General features: G+C 39.3%; 1 protein-coding gene across 1 annotated transcript in view; it reads left to right on the top strand.

Annotated features, from left to right (window-relative positions):
- Positions 1 to 14,035, top strand: part of stk17a (serine/threonine kinase 17a) — a 29,920-nt gene extending 15,885 nt beyond the window's left edge. Inside the window, exons 3-7 of the mRNA XM_071485591.1 lie at positions 7,647 to 7,794; positions 9,385 to 9,511; positions 9,601 to 9,649; positions 10,457 to 10,636; positions 11,496 to 14,035. Of these exons, the coding sequence (XP_071341692.1) occupies positions 7,647 to 7,794; positions 9,385 to 9,511; positions 9,601 to 9,649; positions 10,457 to 10,636; positions 11,496 to 11,844 (853 nt within the window). The 3' untranslated portion in view covers positions 11,845 to 14,035. The remainder of the gene's footprint in view (positions 1 to 7,646; positions 7,795 to 9,384; positions 9,512 to 9,600; positions 9,650 to 10,456; positions 10,637 to 11,495) is intronic.
- The last annotated feature ends 3,732 nt before the right edge of the window (positions 14,036 to 17,767 follow it).

The raw sequence follows: 17,767 nt of genomic DNA, 5'->3' as shown, positions 1-17,767 counted from the left end.
GCTGGTAGGGAGAGAATGAAAGAAAGCAATGAAGAGTGAGAAAAATGAGAAAAGAAGGAAAGAGACAGAGGCAAGAATAGTGTAAATGTGATGGAGAGACAGAAAGAGGAAGCCGTCCAGAGAGAATGAATGAGAGCGATAGAGAGCTCCATGGCCTCATTGCTGGCTGAGCTCCAGCTGGGAGTTCATTATGTCAGTTGAGCCGCACAAGCGCACGTGACTAGCCAAAGCATGGCCGCTCGCCCCGAGAGAGAGTCATAGAGGGTAAACAAAACATAGGAATAACTTGATGGTTCAGATCGACTTGTTAATATTAACACAAGCAACCTGGTTTGTAAATTCACAGATTCTGTTTTTGAAGTTTTCTACTGGTTGCTGCTCTGCTTTTTCATATATTAAGGATAAAGCTGGTGCTCTATATTCTTCTGACTGTCAATAAATCCCCTGAAGAGACTAAAAGGAACAATGTGTTAGTCCATTTCACAATAGTGTCAGACTCCCCTATCTTGTCTGCAGCAGACAACTGAAGAAATCTTTAAGAGTGGCTCACAAATACATGCATGCATACATGCACTTGTTAGGAACTATTTTCATCGGTGGATTAAACCACATTTGGCAGTAGTGAAATAAACTGTTTGCATGGTAAAGAAAGAACATATCACACAGTGCAACTATGTGGCTCATCAATGTCTTTAATAGTTTTTGGACACCAATGGAGCTCTATGGCTCAGAGGAATAAGATGAAGTACTGTGCAAAGGTTTAAGGCACTTTAGATGCTGATTATCCATCACACAGCACCATCAGGGAGGCGTCTGATTTATTCTGCAGCAGGACAACAAGGCCAAACATACAGCCTGAGTCATAAAGAGCTATTTGATTTATTTTTTTTCTGTTTACTGCGCTTTGTAAAAAAAAAAAAAACTATTCATGACATTGTTTTTGAAAGCATCTGACTTTTAGTGTCTAAAATGTTTGCACAGTACTGTATATTAAACTTTGGATGCACCCAGAATACTTGTTAGTAGGATATTCATTGATCATTTTGGTCTTGGGATTTGTTGACAGTAAGAAAAATATAGAATATCACCAGACTTACCCTGGAGGTTTAGTTTTGATCTGCTGTTGTAGTTGAACATAACAGCAAAAAATATAACAGTATATAAGGAATACAGAGCAAATTCCAACAGACTGAAAATAAGTTTTAAGGTCGCAGACTGCAGCATCATTTACGTTTAAGAAGTAAAATCCACCCTGATTATGATAACAACCACCAAAAACGTATGTCTTGTTGTGTCTTTGGTTATTCAAATGATCAAAATATGTGTTTCGGTTGAAGGGTTAGGGTTAGGGCTAAGAAAGGTAATAAAATAGCTCATATATATTTTCATATTTTAGCTCTTTATTTTATTGTTTGCTAACAAACCTTAACGTTCATTTGTAAAATAAGGTTTTTCTGCTTTGCTTTCAAATTGCTTTCAAGTTATACTCTGTTATGTCTTTTGTCTGATAACTGATGAGTATTTGGCGCACTCCGAGCTGTGCTTCATGTTCAACACTTCTAGGTAATACTTCAAAAAAAAGTTTCCCAACCTTTTTGTAGCACAATAAAAAAAAAACAGAATACTTTCATATTGACAAATAATATTTTTGTCTCTACTCATGTAATATAATTTGGGGCTCTGTATTCAGTGTAGAAATACTGGTAAGTTCCTGGGGCTCAGGGATCATGTTGGGTCGGCTCAGTAGGAACCCACAGTTCATTTTTGCCCTGGGGCCCCATAGCAGGTTAATTCAGACATAAATATAATTAGTGGTGATGTCATATTTCAGGCATTTGGACAAATGTGGGTCCACAACCAAACTGTTGCTATTTTTCTGCTGTAAATGGACCCATTACCATATGGGAAACTCCAGTTTGCTGGACATGAATACATTATGAGTGCAGTATGGAGGGCTGCTCAGAGGCATTCACTTGACCTCACTCTGACTTTATCGCTCCCCCTCTCTCTGTCACGCACATTTGCCTCTTTGTCTCTACTGTCCTTTGTGGAGATGGTTTCCTCTTCTCCTCTGATCTGTTTCTGTGGGTGCATTTCTTTCTACCTTCAGTGTGATGGCATAATTATCATTCTCTGAGGCATATTCATAAAGGAATATCTAGTAATTTTATATTTGCCCTGTCTTTCAGTTCAGGGCTTCCTAAGGATAACAAGTATAGACCCTCCCCAGTTTCCCCTATTGTGTTAGTGGGTGTTTATATTTATGGTAGCATTTGGACATGAAGCAGATTATTTATGTCGGCTGCTGTTCGTTGTTGGTTTTTTTTTAAATCATGTGAGGTTGTGCGTAACGGGTGGCTGATCAAAGCTGAATTGATCCATTCCCGCAGTACTGAGCTGACACTGATGTCATTAATTACATTAGCAACTCGCCAATCAAACGCTGACTGACTGCCCTCTGGCCCTCATGAACCTGACCTCTCACTGGGCTTCAAAGCCATTGTCAGGCTTCAGGGGCAACACACAGGCAGCAGGCCAATCTGCTTTTGTCTGGGATCATATCAATGGAGGTGTTTTTTTAGTGTGTCTGTTTCTGGTGGTGCAGATGACCCATTTAGTGAGGCTTCTCGGTCACTGAGATCTTCATTCAAAATGAATGTTTAAAATGTTTTTAATTTCAGCTGATTTATTTAGAAAGGTGATTTGTTGATCCATGTAGTCACAGAGCAAGCTCTGTTTCCTCGTCTTTTCTTTCTCTGTATTTAAAGGTCTTCCCACGGATGTCAGTGCATAAAATCTCACCCCAGCTGCAACAGCATGGTATTGTTTTTAACTTGTGAGTGTGTGTGTGTGTGTGTGTGTGTGTGTGTGTGTGTGTGTCATCATGGCGAAATGCGGTCCTGAAGAGGATAAAACTTTACAGGTGTGTAGTTGAGATCAAAATGAAGGTTGAGTCCGAAGATGGGTGTGGTCTGGGAGTTGTGGCTGGTGTGATGGTCTTTAACCTAAACCGTCTAACCTAAACCAAAGGATTTTATTTGCTCCCATAAAATGTTTATCATGCTTTAGTTACTATGAGAGGATTTAGGCAAACAAATCAAAAAAATGTTTGCAGTGAATGTTGTGCACATACCTTCAATATGAATGTTTTCTGACTACACAGATATTTTAATTTGAAACAACTCTTTTTTATTATGTTGTCAGAAGTGCTCTCTCGACATTACGTTTTGTTCAAAACATATTGAATCTATAGAGGGACAGACTGAAAAAAGACTGCACACATATCGGAGCTCTGTTTGAGTTTGTTGAGGAGATATTATCTCAGTGAACTGAACAGTGTGTAGATTTCCTGCCTGTCCCTGCAAACACTTGCTAGCAGCTGTTTGCAGATATCTATACAGATGAATTGTTGAGCAGATTTACAGTTTCTGTCCTCTCTGTGCTCATAGTGATCACTAAAGTTCATGTCTGTGCTTAACTGAAGCGTCTGATACCGACTGATTGTGATATTTTAGAATAGGCATAATGATAAGGACACCCTTGTAAGTGGTGCAGCTTTTTATGAAAATTTAACGAATAATATTCATGTGTCACATTTAAGTCGTTTTGAAATTTTCCAAAACTTTTTTTAGACCTTCAGAGAAATGCGTTTACACTTTAGCTGATGATGAGAACTACTCAGTAGTTCTCACTGGTTTGAGCTCTGAGTAAGCCATTTCAGCAGCAGTGGTATTTATCTAACTGAATCGTCGAGTATCAACTTGAAGGGATGACCCGACGGCCTTGAGCAGCGAGTACCCGGTTTCATTCCCAGCTGTGATTCCCCTTCTCTCTTTCTCAAATTTCCTGTCTCTGTCCACTTTTACTTTCTAATACAGGCGTAGAATACCCCACAAAAAAAGGTATTGAAATGAATGTAATCAGGTTATTAGTGCTGATATCCAGACCAGGTCTGACAAATTGATTAATCTGAAAAAAAATCAACAATGAAGATAAGTATCTGTTTCACCAAACTGGGTTTTATTATTACATTTTCATTTTTATTTCTCTCCAGTCTGGTTATATTTGTACTTTCTTTTTATCAACTCGTCAGTCATCTGTAAAGCACTTATTGCAATTATAGCAATTGCACTTATCTGTATGGACCATCTTACATAAGTGAAGTTTGATTGAGTGTTTGACTATCATATATAATTATCTCCTATATTCTCCACTTTGTCTGTGCTGTAATGTGCAGACAGAGTGCATTACAGTGCATTACATGACAGAGGACTTTAAAGGGCAACTTGAAACTCACTCTTGAGTTTGACGATTGCACGGCAAAATGAAGTCAGTAGACTCTGCAGCTGTTTAAAGACGCTTCCATTGGTTTCCAGAATTAGTGAAGATGAGGCAGGTTTCTTAACAGGTTTTTACTCACTGTTGACCCTGTGTAAAAACAGTCATACAAGAGATAAATGGGCCATATTCACTTCTTAAAAAAAGGCCACATTACCCAGATATGAGTCAAGTCTAATCTGTCATTAAGTAAAGCTCCTGTGTGTGGGACCTTCCAAAGCAGAGCATATAGATGAGGAAGTCTTTAGTTGTTGTTTTTTGTGTGCCAGACTGGATTAGTTTCTGTCTGATCCTCTGAGGAATGAACTTTGATTCCAACAGTTTAATGCACGTGCCAAAAGCAGCCGTGTGTGTGTGTGTGTGTGTGTGCGTGTGTGTGTGTGTGTGCGTGCGTGCGTGCGTGCGCGCGCAACGGTGACTCAGATTAGAAACCAATCATTTCACACACACATTCACTCAGTTGACTGAAATAGTAATCATAATTCCCCACTTCTTGTGCTTTCTGGTTTCTCATCTTCCATGTACACACTGTTTTCTCATTAAAGCAGCAGACCATGATTTCCGGATCCACACCAAAGCCCCTATTCTAAGGGTGTGTATTTGTGTGTAAAGACTGGTTAAATTGTTACGGCTGAAGTTGTGACATTTTATACCTACATTAAGCCGCTTGTAAACACACATCTGTTATTCTCAACCACAAGACTGACAAAAATGAAAAAGTAAGAAAAGTGAAAGTTGTCACAAACCATTTGTGATGTTGGCTATTTAATAAAGATTTTTCTGGTGAGGTTTCATAGCAACTGGAAGACAAAAAAAATATTTCCAAAGACACAATATTTCACAACCATTTGAATATGAAAATGTGGTATCAAGCCTGTTGAATTCATCAAATGTAATTTCCTGATGCTTACAGCACCACAGGCAAAAGTCTTTCTGGAGGCATGTCAGAGGAACCTGGATTCTTTAAACAAAACTTAACAGGAAAAGTGAGATAATGTGTTTTATTCTGAATTGGGTGGAATGACCTCTTAAACTGTCAGAAGCATTGGCTCAGGGTTGAGCATAGTGGACTCTATGGGTGTATTTAACCAGGTTTACTTTAGTAAATCAGGCTTATCTTCAGGAAATTATAGAACAAGTTTAAATCAGTCTGACCTAAGTTAAATGGAAACTTAACTCTAAGCGCTTCAGTTTCCTCCTACCCCCAACAGACATGCATGCAGTGCTATAGCCGGGGCGCACTTTTCAAATGAGGTCCAACAGCTGTCATTGAGTTTGTTGAGAAAATTCTCATGATTTCATGCAGTCCAGTGCACCATCATCCATCTGTTCTTAAATGCACCTTTAATCTGTCTGATTGTGTGCTCTCTGTATCATCATCTCCTCTCTGTACCTCCTCTTCTTTGCCCTCTCCTTTGTCCCACCTGACTCCCTGACAGTAGATGTCAGAGTAAATTGTAAGAAATGTCTTATTTGAACTAAAAAAATACACTTCCATTTACAAAAAAAAATAAAAGGTCCAGAGGTAAAAGCTACAAAGGTCCAGACCTCAGGTGACCTCAGTGACAGCTACAGTTCTGTTGAAACTGCACAAATAGTTGTAATGAACCAGGATTGTTCTTGAAAAGGGTTTGAACTTCATGCACATCAGGGTCAGGACCTCTGTGCTGCCCAGTGTCACCAGCCTGCACTGTCCTGTCAAACCTACTTTGATAAGTGTGTAGAAAGGAGGCCCTGTGAGGAGCTGTTTGACTTTCATTAGGTCTAGCTTCCAGACTGTTAATGTAATGTTTTTATCCTCTCTGCTTGGGTTAAAGACCCCTTCTTCTCACCTTGAAAATCCAAAACATTCTCACTCACTCCTCCTCTTCCTCCCCCTCTCCACCTTCCTCTGAGATAAAGCCTAATTCACCAGCACCCTGAGGGAACACCTTGTCTATTCCTGACTGCCCTCTCTCTTTTTCTTTTCAAGTTTCTAATTGAGTTTGTCCAACAGAGTTTGCCTCAGGTCAAAGGACATTGAGGCTACTTGAAGAAGGGCGGCCGTTAAAGTGTTGACAATAGTTTGAGACAATTTTCATTTTGCTGTTTATTTTATAAACTCAGCCTGTTCTCTCATGCCAAATGGAGAGAAATGATCAGTCAACTGTTCAAATGGCCTCATTCAAGTCAAGCTCATAATTAGTTTGCTATATTTGGAGGTCTATTTCTGCCACCACCCCCAGCAAGTCAAAACACATACACATTCATACATTGGGGCGAGAGAGTGATTTATATCCACAGTGTCTTGTGGGACTTGCCATGAAAAGCTGTAAAAGACTTAGGACAAGTTTCATAAGCATTTTGGGTGACGTGGATGAAACAGGGAACCCAGACTGTAGTTTTGGTTTCAAGCTGGTGATCTGGTTTCCTCCCGCAGTTCAAACACATGCAGGTTAGGTCAACTAAATTACAGGCAAATGTGTTTGTCTGTGTGTATAAGACTGGTGACCTGTCCAAGCTGTAGCCTCCCTGACAGTTCACTGACAATCCACTGTAGCAGGTTAATGATCAGGTGCAAATGACTAACGTTGTGACACGTCACTCTGTGTCCTCAGTACATGTCAAGTATTTCATTTGGGCTCAGTGGTTCAGCAGTGGCCCATCAAGCTGTTTGTATCCTGCCCTACTCTGAGGGCACCGAACTCCATCAGTGGAGGGGCTGAAGCACAAGAGACTCCTGTTACCTATCAGATTAAATATCTTTGGACTGTTCATATGAAACAAGACACTTGATGATATCACCTTGGGCTCTAGGAAATTGGGCATTTTTGAATGTTTCATGTTTTGTGATGATACACAGGCCAAATAATTAATCAGTTAATTGAGAAAATAATAAAAATATTAAGATATTATGTAAGACTGTGATTTGGGTTTCAAGCAGGTGATCTGGTTTGATCCCAGAGTTCAGACACATTTTAGGTCAACTAAATTACAGTTAGTATGTGTATGAGACTGGCAACCTGTCCAGGCTGTAGCCTCCCTGACAATCCACAAAAACTGATGGATGCTTTAGTTAAACCTGGCTGATCTCTGATACTTTTACACTGATGAATTTTTTCTTCTTCAACCTTTATTTAAACAGCAAGGACCATTGAGAGCTAGCTGTCTTTTACAAGGATGCTCTGATTACAGTACATAAAACAATAAAAGCACACAAAAGTTACTGGATACATCAACAAGTTATACAACAAACAGACCAAGGTCATCGATATAAGGGACAACATGAATTTCAAAGGGGAAAGTGAACATGTTTTTGTCTTGTGCAGTGCGGCCGGAGGCGAAATCTTCAACCAGTGTGTGGCAGACCGGGAGGAGGAGGCCTTCAGCGAGGACGACGTGAAGAGGCTCATGAGGCAAATCCTGGAGGGAGTCTCCTTCCTTCATCAGAACAACATAGTCCACCTCGACCTGAAGGTCAGCAAAGATACATGATTCTCCACTGCTGCCTTTATTTTGTATTCCTCTTACAGTCCATTCAGCTCCACTCTTATTCCTGAATGATCTGCAAAATTGAACCAGTCAATTGAAAATATTCTCTGGAATAACGTCACTATGACTTTCAGGCTTTGGAAAGAGCATGTCCATTTTTGCTCAGTATGACCTGCAAAGCCACAGATGAATTAGCTGTACACTCGTGATTTCGTGACTGGACAAACCACCATGTGGTATATTTGATCTGTTACCAACCTTTCACTGTTAAAACTGAAAAACATGCAGTAATAAACATTATAGTAGAAACTCTGACTCTCAAATCTGACAGCTGTCCACCATAAACAGCTTTTGAATACAGATGAGAAATACATTCCTTATTAAACATTTCATTTACAGCATATACTCTCAATGAGCTTTAAAGTGACAGTCCAGTGAAATTTCAGAAGTCCAGGTTTTCTAACTATCTGTCTCTCGAGGTTGTGTGCCTCCACTGAGTACAGTGGAGTTTAGTTTTGTGGTCGTCACAGTTGAGTTTCAACAGCAACATCTCATTTCAGAAACAATGTCTGTGTTACGCTGGATCTAATCCACAGAACACACAAATTTTAACTGATTTTCACTGGACTCAACTTTTTACTGAACATAAACAACAGTCCACCTGAACCCTGCTCAAAGTGTGTTCTGTGAATTAAAACTGTTTTACTCTAAGAGCGCCGACCTCCATCAGTGGAGGGGCTGAACTGCAAGAGACTCCTTTTACCTATCACATTAAATATCTTTGGACTGTTCATATGAAGCAAGACACTTGATGACGTAATCTTGGCCCCCAGGGAATTATAATGGACATTTTTTAATCTTTTATGTTTTCTAATGAAACACAGATAATTAATCAGTTAATTGAGAAAAAAATGAAGATATGACAATATTATGCAAGTAATCATTAGTTGCAGCCCTACTTTTGGCAAATTCTTTACATTCTATGATAAAGTGAAAAAGACATTATTAAAAGCCAAAGTGTATCAGTCACTTAAATGCAATAAATAAAGTTAAATACTTAAAATACTTAAATAAAGTTATGCGGGGCCTCACATTCAGGAATTACAGTAGGCCAAAAAGCTTCTGCTGCGGTAGAAAAGAAATTACACTTGTGGGAATCCATTTGATCATTCTGAACATGTGAGCAGCTTTGTACAAATCCATTTGTAGTTTTTTCACATATCCTGCTGAGACTGCTGAGACAAAATATATTTCAATTCAGTGCTGTTGGCAGCGTGAGTAATTGCAGTGTTTGAAGAGTTTTTTAAAATGTGTGAATGAAAAAATGTGAAAACATTACTAACACCATTATGAGTGAGGGTGAATCGACTGTAGGTGAATACGCTTGAGAGAAAGAAACATGAATAGAGACTATAAACCTATAAATCAGTTGAGTATATCCTCTATGAAATTGGTGAAACATAAAGACATTGATGCTCTGTACATGAAGAAGAAATGAGATGATATAGATTAGACAGATACTGGTGTGTGAGTGTTTCCTGCCTGACAGTAACGTGTGCTGTGATGTCCTGTCAGCCCCAGAACATCCTGCTGACCAGCAGCTCTCCTCTGGGAGACATTAAGATCGTGGACTTCGGTCTGTCCCGGATGGTCTGCAGCCACCAGGAGCTCAGAGAGATCATGGGAACCCCAGAGTATGTTGGTGAGTTGCTGCTCATCATCACTTCTACCACCTCACACTAATTTTTGAATCCATTAAACTCTGAATGGTGATTGTTTTTTTTTTTTCAGCTCCTGAGATTCTAAACTATGAGCCCATAAGCACAGCAACAGATATGTGGTAAGAAACCTCAAATCATGGTGCTGTGTTTGTTCTGATGAGTTAGACTTCACAGGGAAGGTCATAAACTTCAGCTGGACGCTGTGTGTATTCTTATGTTGATTTTAAGGGTCGGCAGTTTTACATTATCTCCTGGTAAAACTGCCAGTTTCCTTTATAAACTTTAAATTCTAGTTAATACTAGTTACAGTTTCAGCTATAACCAGACGTCGCTGCTCAGCTTTCTTACCACCCTGACACCTACTGTGTGTAGAGTTTGTGTCCCCCCTAGTGGTTTTATCAGTAAATACACTGTGGCAGACAACAGCCCACTGGCTGACCACACAGACTGGACAACTTTAAACTGCCCCTGTCTGATTTTTAGACAGATAAAAACTTAATTTTACTTAATTAGAAGGACACTGTTATTGTCTATAAACTGTAATCACTGTTCTTGGTGACAGTTTTGTTTTCTTGATAGTTAAATTTTAGTAGCTTTTCTTTTACCAGTGTTGCTGTGCTTCACCTCAACCACAAAACAATCACTGAAAAACTAGCAACAAATCCTTATGTAGCTCTACATAAAGATTAACAAGCTTATAATGACCATGAATGTTAACACAGGCAAGGTAGATAAGAGATATATGTTGTACCGAGGGATTTTGTAATTGATCATTTTTACACTCCTGACCGTACCACTCTATACTGCTTCCATTTGGATTAAGGGTGCATGTTCTATTATGGGTAATGTCATTAATATCTTATAGATTTTGTTCTTCCTCCTTATCAGCCTGCTCTAACCCTGTCTGCACTGTGCTGTGTGTTCAGGAGTATTGGTGTTTTGGCCTATGTGATGCTGACAGGGATCTCTCCGTTCCTTGGTGAAAACAAGCAGGAGACGTTTCTCAATATTTCCCAGCTCAGTGTGAGCTACACAGAGGAGGAGCTGCAGCACCTGGACCAGGCCGCCCTGTCCTTCATCCAGATGCTGCTCCGCAAACAGCCACAGTCAGTCCACACTGCACTTGTCCACATGAAATATAAACTTACATTACATTTTTTTTAGAAAAAAAAATGTCTGTCTCTGTTGTCAGGGAACTGAACAAGTGCGCAATTTATATTTATGTATTTGTACATTTGTGTTTGACTGTGACTCATAAATATTATGTTGACCAACAGTCATCGCTGACCTGTAGATAGAATTATTATTTTACTGTCACCACATCTTGAGGCAAATGAAGGAAAATACAGGTTAAATACAGCAGCTGTGATATTTTAATATAATGACAAGCACACAAATTATTAATGCAGCTGAACCATAACAGAGATGTCGCGAAAAAACAACAAGGCCAGATGTGTACACCACAGGGCTCAACTACATAAAATACAGATGTACAGTATGTAGTTTTACAGTTAAATATTGCTGTTTTTACAGAAGTGAATTACATGCTGAGACACATTTTCAAAGATTTATATTCTTACATTCCTTGAAATAAAAAAAGGCCTCAGGACCTTATATGAAGCTGTAGTGGACATCTGGATCCTCAGGTTGAGAACCCCCTGATCGAACACATGTCACGGCATCAGATCAGCTCTGAGTTTCACAGATGCTGAGGGTGACATGCGTGGCTTAGTTTCCTCACTACTGGACTACACCAGTGTCCATGCAGAGTGATACATGAGGTGTTTTCCCACCCATTAGCCCATTAGGAACTATGTATTCAACACAGAACAGAAGCAGAATGTAAGATATCCATCTGTATTCAAGTGTGTGTGTGTGTGTGTGTGTGTGTGTGTGTGTGTGTGTGTGTGTGTTCGTGTGTGTGTGTGTTCGTGTGTGTGTGTGTTCGTGTGTGTTTGTGTTCAGGGACCGGCCCACAGCGGAGCAGTGTCTCAAACACCCCTGGCTTCAGTCCTCAGAGTCTCAGGAAACTCAGGTGGTGGAGGAGATCCTCCCAGTAGAGGAGCAGGAGACATCCAGCACCACCAGTAGCCCCGAACCTCCCAGCAGCATGACCACCACTGAGGAGGAGGAGGAGGGTCCGGTGACGGAGGAGCTGATAGTCATGGCTGCCTACACTCTGGGTCAGTGCCGCCAGTCCTCCACATCAGAGAAGGAGGCTCTGGCTGCCGAGCAGAAGGCCATCTCCAAACGCTTCAAGTTCGAGGAGCCCTTCAGCACCCTGCAGGAGGTCCCTGGGGAGTTCATCTACTGACCCCACCCACCACATGCACCACCAGCCTCTGACTATCCTGTCTGCAGAGGAAAAGTTAGTGTTGTCACGGTAACAAAGATAAACCTTCTGCTTATTCAAACCCCCCTCCATATATACTCTAAGTGTATAATCAGATGCTGTTGCACTGTCAAACGGATTTTATTTAAAAACTTGGACTTAAGTGCATTTTTTAAGTACCTACTCACATATTTCTCCCATAATGCATCACCTTGCTTGACAACCACCAACCCCCACATCCTAACACAGCTACAGTAAGTTTCTGTCACTTGTATTTCATTTGGTTTGCTGTTGTAGTTTTCTTTCCCCTGAAAAACTGGCCAAATGTGGACAGGTGTGAGATATTTCCACAGGCTACAGTGAATTTGTAAATTGAACTTTGAAGAGTGAGGTCGTCTTTCTAGACCAACTTTCAGCAATAAAGCAGGGAGAAGTCCATCGCTGATGAGGCAGAGACGGAGGCTGAATCCAAATATCCAGCTTCAGGACTGGGCCTTTAAATCTGAAAGGTGCACAGATGTTAACACTCCCAAAATCTAAACGTGTCATCCTAATTTTTCTGAACTGAATTTGGATTTTGTAAATTTGTAAGTTATGTGCAATATAAAGTCTAAATATATAAATAAACTTATTCTGAAGAATTCAAAACATTGACTGAGATTGAAAGTTCATTTTTGACATCTAACCACAAGGTCCATTTAGTAGTTGTTCAGGAGCTTTCGATCATGTGATACAATCTTTCTCAGCAGATCTCCAGTTGTCATGGAAACTATGCTTTCAAAGAAATTTCAAACTTTAACTACAATTCAATGACAACTGGCCAACAACATCGGCTAAGGAAGATTGTGTAGCTCCAGAACGTCTAAAGAACTCATGGTGAGAGTGTTGCAAATTAACAATAAAAAAATATTTGTATATCTAAATTATGCCTATTTTTTACACATTATTTTTTGTTATTATTATTATTATTATTATTATTATTATTAATATCAACATCACATCCATAGGGCTAAAATTGTGGAGGTAACATTCAGAACAGAGTCTGCTGAAGTCTATACCTGCAGTAGACTCTTTAGATGTCTCTGGACTTCAAGGTCTGGACATTTGGATTCAACCACAGACAAACCCAGAGGAGCAGAGAGCACAGCCACAGAACCAACATGTTGCCTCAGTTTTCAGTGTTAACCCTCAGAAACCTGCTGACAGCAAGTGCTTTAAAACACATGAGGACTTTACACACACTGTGTAATCCTCATATAGTGGTTTAAGCTCTTGAGTCCTCAGACTCTTAAGCCAAGCACACAGGTGACATCATTCGTAGGGTGAACGCTGAAGTTAGGCAAAAGAAGGCAAAATACATTCTGGGTAACGAGACGTCACTGAATAATGTCGAAAAAAGACAAGTCAGGTTGAAGGAAACTAACAAACTAACTCCTGCCACTGATAGCAGATGATATGTATAATTTACAGTGCTGGAGAGGTGCAGGCTGACACTGAGAGGTCTGCTTTGCCAGGTGGAAACTCTCTACAGTATGCAAACATTGTGTATATAGAACAAATACAGGTCCAGTCATCATATATGTGCATGTGTACTGATGACTGAGTTGATTTGCAGTTGGGACTGTTTGTCAACAACAAACTCACTTTTCTTACTTTTTTCATGATTTTGAATTCAGAAGCCAAATCTGTGTTGATTTGTGTCCATTTCCTCGTGTTTGCTGCTTTCCTCTGAACAGAACCAGCTGCTCCTAACTCAATCCTGTTTGTACCTTCTCTTTATTTTGTATTTGGTGCCATGCTTGGAGAGAATATTTGATTATTTTAACTCTTGCTGTTTTTATTTCAGGTGTTTCTGTGTATTATTGCAAATATCTGAGACAGAATTTTGGAGTTTTCTAATTCTGTGTAATTTTGTTGTTTTTAAGAGGTGCGTATTGTTTTAAAGCCATGTCACATATTCCTCTCACACTGAGGACTGACCCTCCTGGGGGTTCAGCTCTCTCTGAAGCAATAAACGCAGATCATTTTAAACCTGTACATGTAGACAGTGAGCACTCTACACTTCCACTGGATCTGTACTGTAAATTTGTGTCTATGAAACAATAAGGTCTGTTACTATGGGAACAGATTTGTACATGAATGTCCCCTACTGTAAATAAACATTTCAAAAGCGTGCTGAGCATTGTACTTATCATTTGTGCATCAATCAATAGCTCAGTCACTGAGGTATTGATTGATGCAGACCAACACATTAAACCCTAAGACATTCATCAGATCTTACAAAAGCACAATTGAAATAAATAAATAAATAAAAACTTAAATGGTAAGTTCCCAAAGATACCTTTTTTTTTTTAATAAGGGTGCATCTTGCAGATGTCAAAATGTAGTTTAAAATATATTTTCTTGTATTTCAGTTAAGGTAATGACAACAATACTTTCATCCCTTATTACAAACTAACCCAATGCCCAATTTAGAGAATGAATTATTCATTATCATAATGTTATAATAATACAATTGACATAATGTTGGGTGGAAAGGATTACGATTTCCCCCTATATACAGTGTGACCACCAGCTGACCAACTCCATCTACTGAGGAAGACCATGAGATGTGGCTAAAAGCTCTGGAAAATTTGCAGAAAGTGGACCATGCGCTAAGAATGTCAATGAATATGTCTACTCATGACAGACCTTCAAGTCCATCAAAGATATTGTCATAAGTAAATTCATTATCCTGGAATAGCACTTTGTTTTTTTGTGTGTTTGTTTGTTTTTTATTTATTTTATTTTTTTTTACAAACCATGTCAATTAACTTGCTGCAGCATTATCCCAAGTGACCACTAGATGGAAGCAAAGGTCCTCAAATAAGAGGCCGATTGAATGACATTATCATAATCAATGAGTTTGAACGAATTGTCCTTCAGGAAATCAATAACTGATGACCCTGTCATTTGACAGCCTTTGTAGTTTGTTTTAGAGAAGACAAAACTTTTATTATTACATTAAGAAATGAGTTTGTTGAAATGGCAGGTATATTGGTGATATTGGCATGCAGCAAAGTAAAGTGAGTAGAAGAAGGGAATTAGGATATTAATTATAATGTTAATAAGTTCATTACAACAATTTCAAAGTATGAACAACAGGAAAAACAGACTGTTCAAATATACAGTAGATGCTAACAACAGATGCAACTACTCATTAAAATTAAGAGAGAAATGAATGTTTACTGACATCTCACTGTTGGCTTGTTTGCTATAAACTAAAAATGCTGATTGAGGTTTCAGATATGTATCAATAACTAAACAGTTTAATTTGTACTAAAACTGCAAAATTCCTATAAATAGATTCTGTTTTGCAGCTTTCTCTTGTGGTTTAGACTGATGCATCAATACATCTTTACAGAACATACGACCCCGTCCTGGTGCAGTTCTAATGTTTCTAGGTAGGTCAGACTGAACCAGCAGCAGCATTACTGATACTGAATTACACATACTGCAACACGGCATCGACAGAGACTAACCGGCAGCCTCACAAAGAAATCAAACTGAGATCTGATCAGCTTAACAACAGGACAAACTGAAAACTCAGTCAAACTCACAGGTGAGCCTCAAGGCCATAAACAATCCAACAACAGGAGACTGGCACAGCTGCATTAGCGCGTGTGCAGCACCTGCTTCCATTCACCTGAGTGTGATTTTTGGAGTGAAAACCAGCTGTTCCAACCAATAACTGATCGCTGAATTGGCGTTTGATAGTCCCATCATAATGAATGTTCTGAATGTGTTACATTTTAATCCTCCTCCAGGAGACTTTGCAGCATCACCACTGCTGTCTTAAAACATTTCAGCCAGATGTCATTGGTCAGTGTATTCTAGCTTTGTACCATAGCAACACAACATCCTGATTCTTAACTCTAATTGGCTGGAGGGTGTGTTACATTTTCAAATCACTGCACAGCTCTGTTGTAGCGGCCTCATCAGCATTCTGAATACTTATAACCAGAGGGCAGAACACTGGTTTCAGCGGCACCGTGGCTACAGACAACAGGCTGTTATTGGTTTTATTGGACAAATGAAGATACTGAACAAATACAATATTGGACTAATTGAAATTTTGACCACATGATAGCTCTAGACGTAACGTTAAATTGAAAAGTATTCATCCTGAGGGAAGCATGGATGTCCATCATGACCATCTATCCAAACGTCTTCAAGATATGTCAGTAAATGTCAACCACATGATGGCGCCGGAGCTCCAACACTGGTAGAAATCATCCTCTCAGGAACATGCATGTCTGTATGACATTTCATGGTAATCCAGCCAACAGAGATAATTCAGTCTGATCAAGCTGGGAGACTGACCCATACACCAACACTGCCGCTGCCACAGTGACACTGCTAGCTGGGCTAAAAACTTAACACCCCAAAAGTATGCAATAACAATCACTGAATATATTTTGATTACTAAAAATAAAATATTTAAAATAAAAAAATCCCAATAAATAAGATAAATAATCCACTTGAGCATGTGAATTAATTAGGCTAAATGTTATACACTCATCGCCTTATTGTTTGCATCTTGGATTTATATTAATAACTACAGCCTGAGGTTTGCATGTCAATAATATGTAGATAATAGATAATAGATAATAATATGTAATATAATATGTAGACCCAGAAACACACAGGGGCCTGATCAGTCTGGCTTTTGTTCGGTGAATTTTCCAAATGATTTTTTTTTTTTTTTTTTTTTTCATCTGAAAATGTTTCAACTGCTCTTCAAAGCAAAATCATATTTCCAAAAACCTTTAAACCTATAGTTTAGGTTTTACAAAATAAATGTACTTGATTTTAATTGTAGTTAATTGTTTCACACAAAAGTAAACCTTGATAAATTATTACTTTATTCTTTTTATTTTTGTTATTGCTGATGTATCAATGTGTCAGAAGTATTTCACTGCTGTAGCTGCCCAAGGTGGAGCTAGTTTTATCTACTTGATATACACTTTGGTTGTTCTGTCCAGTAGTTCTCAAACTATGGGTCAGGCCCCTCCGAAGGGTCCCCAGGTAAATCGTGAGGTGATTGTTGGGAGAGAAAAGCAGGAAAAACTGTGTGGGCCTTAAACCATGTGAAATATTTAGATAGGAAACATGGATTTGCAAATCCCATAATATTAGTGAGCGACATAAATCTTGCACACATGTACAGCTTGCAAGGTTATTAAGACATCGTTGCTGTTATCACCGGTTATTTATGTTCCCCGGTCGTCATTTTCCTGGCGACAAACAACCGCATTCCTCAAGACATTATAATGTGAAGGTTACAACAAAAAGCTCAAATCGTCTTTAGTGACAAAATCATCTTTGAGGTCACATTCCTCCCTCAGCGTGCTGCTGCTGCCTCCTCTCATACCAGCATCATAAATCAGTTTCATACACAAATGGAGAACATAGAAGAACATGAGGAGCACAGTAGCTACTCTCTCTGTGCAACTCTTATCTGTGTATTTTGTCATCTTTGAACATTTTGTGTTCCCTTTTTTTCTTGTCTTGATTCTCCTGCCCTAAAGCAGGCTCACACGTTGCTGTTAATCCTGAACAATGTAGTGTGACTCGGTGAGATACACAGTGAAATAGCTGACTGATTTTCCTGAATTGTGTTGCAAATCTCTCCTACATGGACTGGAGTGTTTACATCCTCTGATACCCAGTAATTACTACATCAGGGTTCATTTGTCTGGGGGCACTGCTGGAAATGAAACAGATGAAAGACTGAAGCACTGAAGAATTTGTTAAAGTGGATCTGTGTGTGTGTGTGTGTGTGTGTGTGTGTGTGTGCGCGTGTTTTCTCCGTAGAGCATTTTTCCCATTAGCACTACCCCTGATTCTCAATGCAGCGCAGACA

This window comes from Trachinotus anak, unplaced genomic scaffold (genome assembly GCF_046630095.1).
Source record: "Trachinotus anak isolate AG129_WGS33_773 ecotype Australia unplaced genomic scaffold, CSIRO_AGI_Tana_v1 ptg000009l, whole genome shotgun sequence".
Lineage (NCBI taxonomy): Eukaryota > Metazoa > Chordata > Actinopteri > Carangiformes > Carangidae > Trachinotus > Trachinotus anak.
This window is presented reverse-complemented; position numbering and strand designations above follow the sequence as displayed.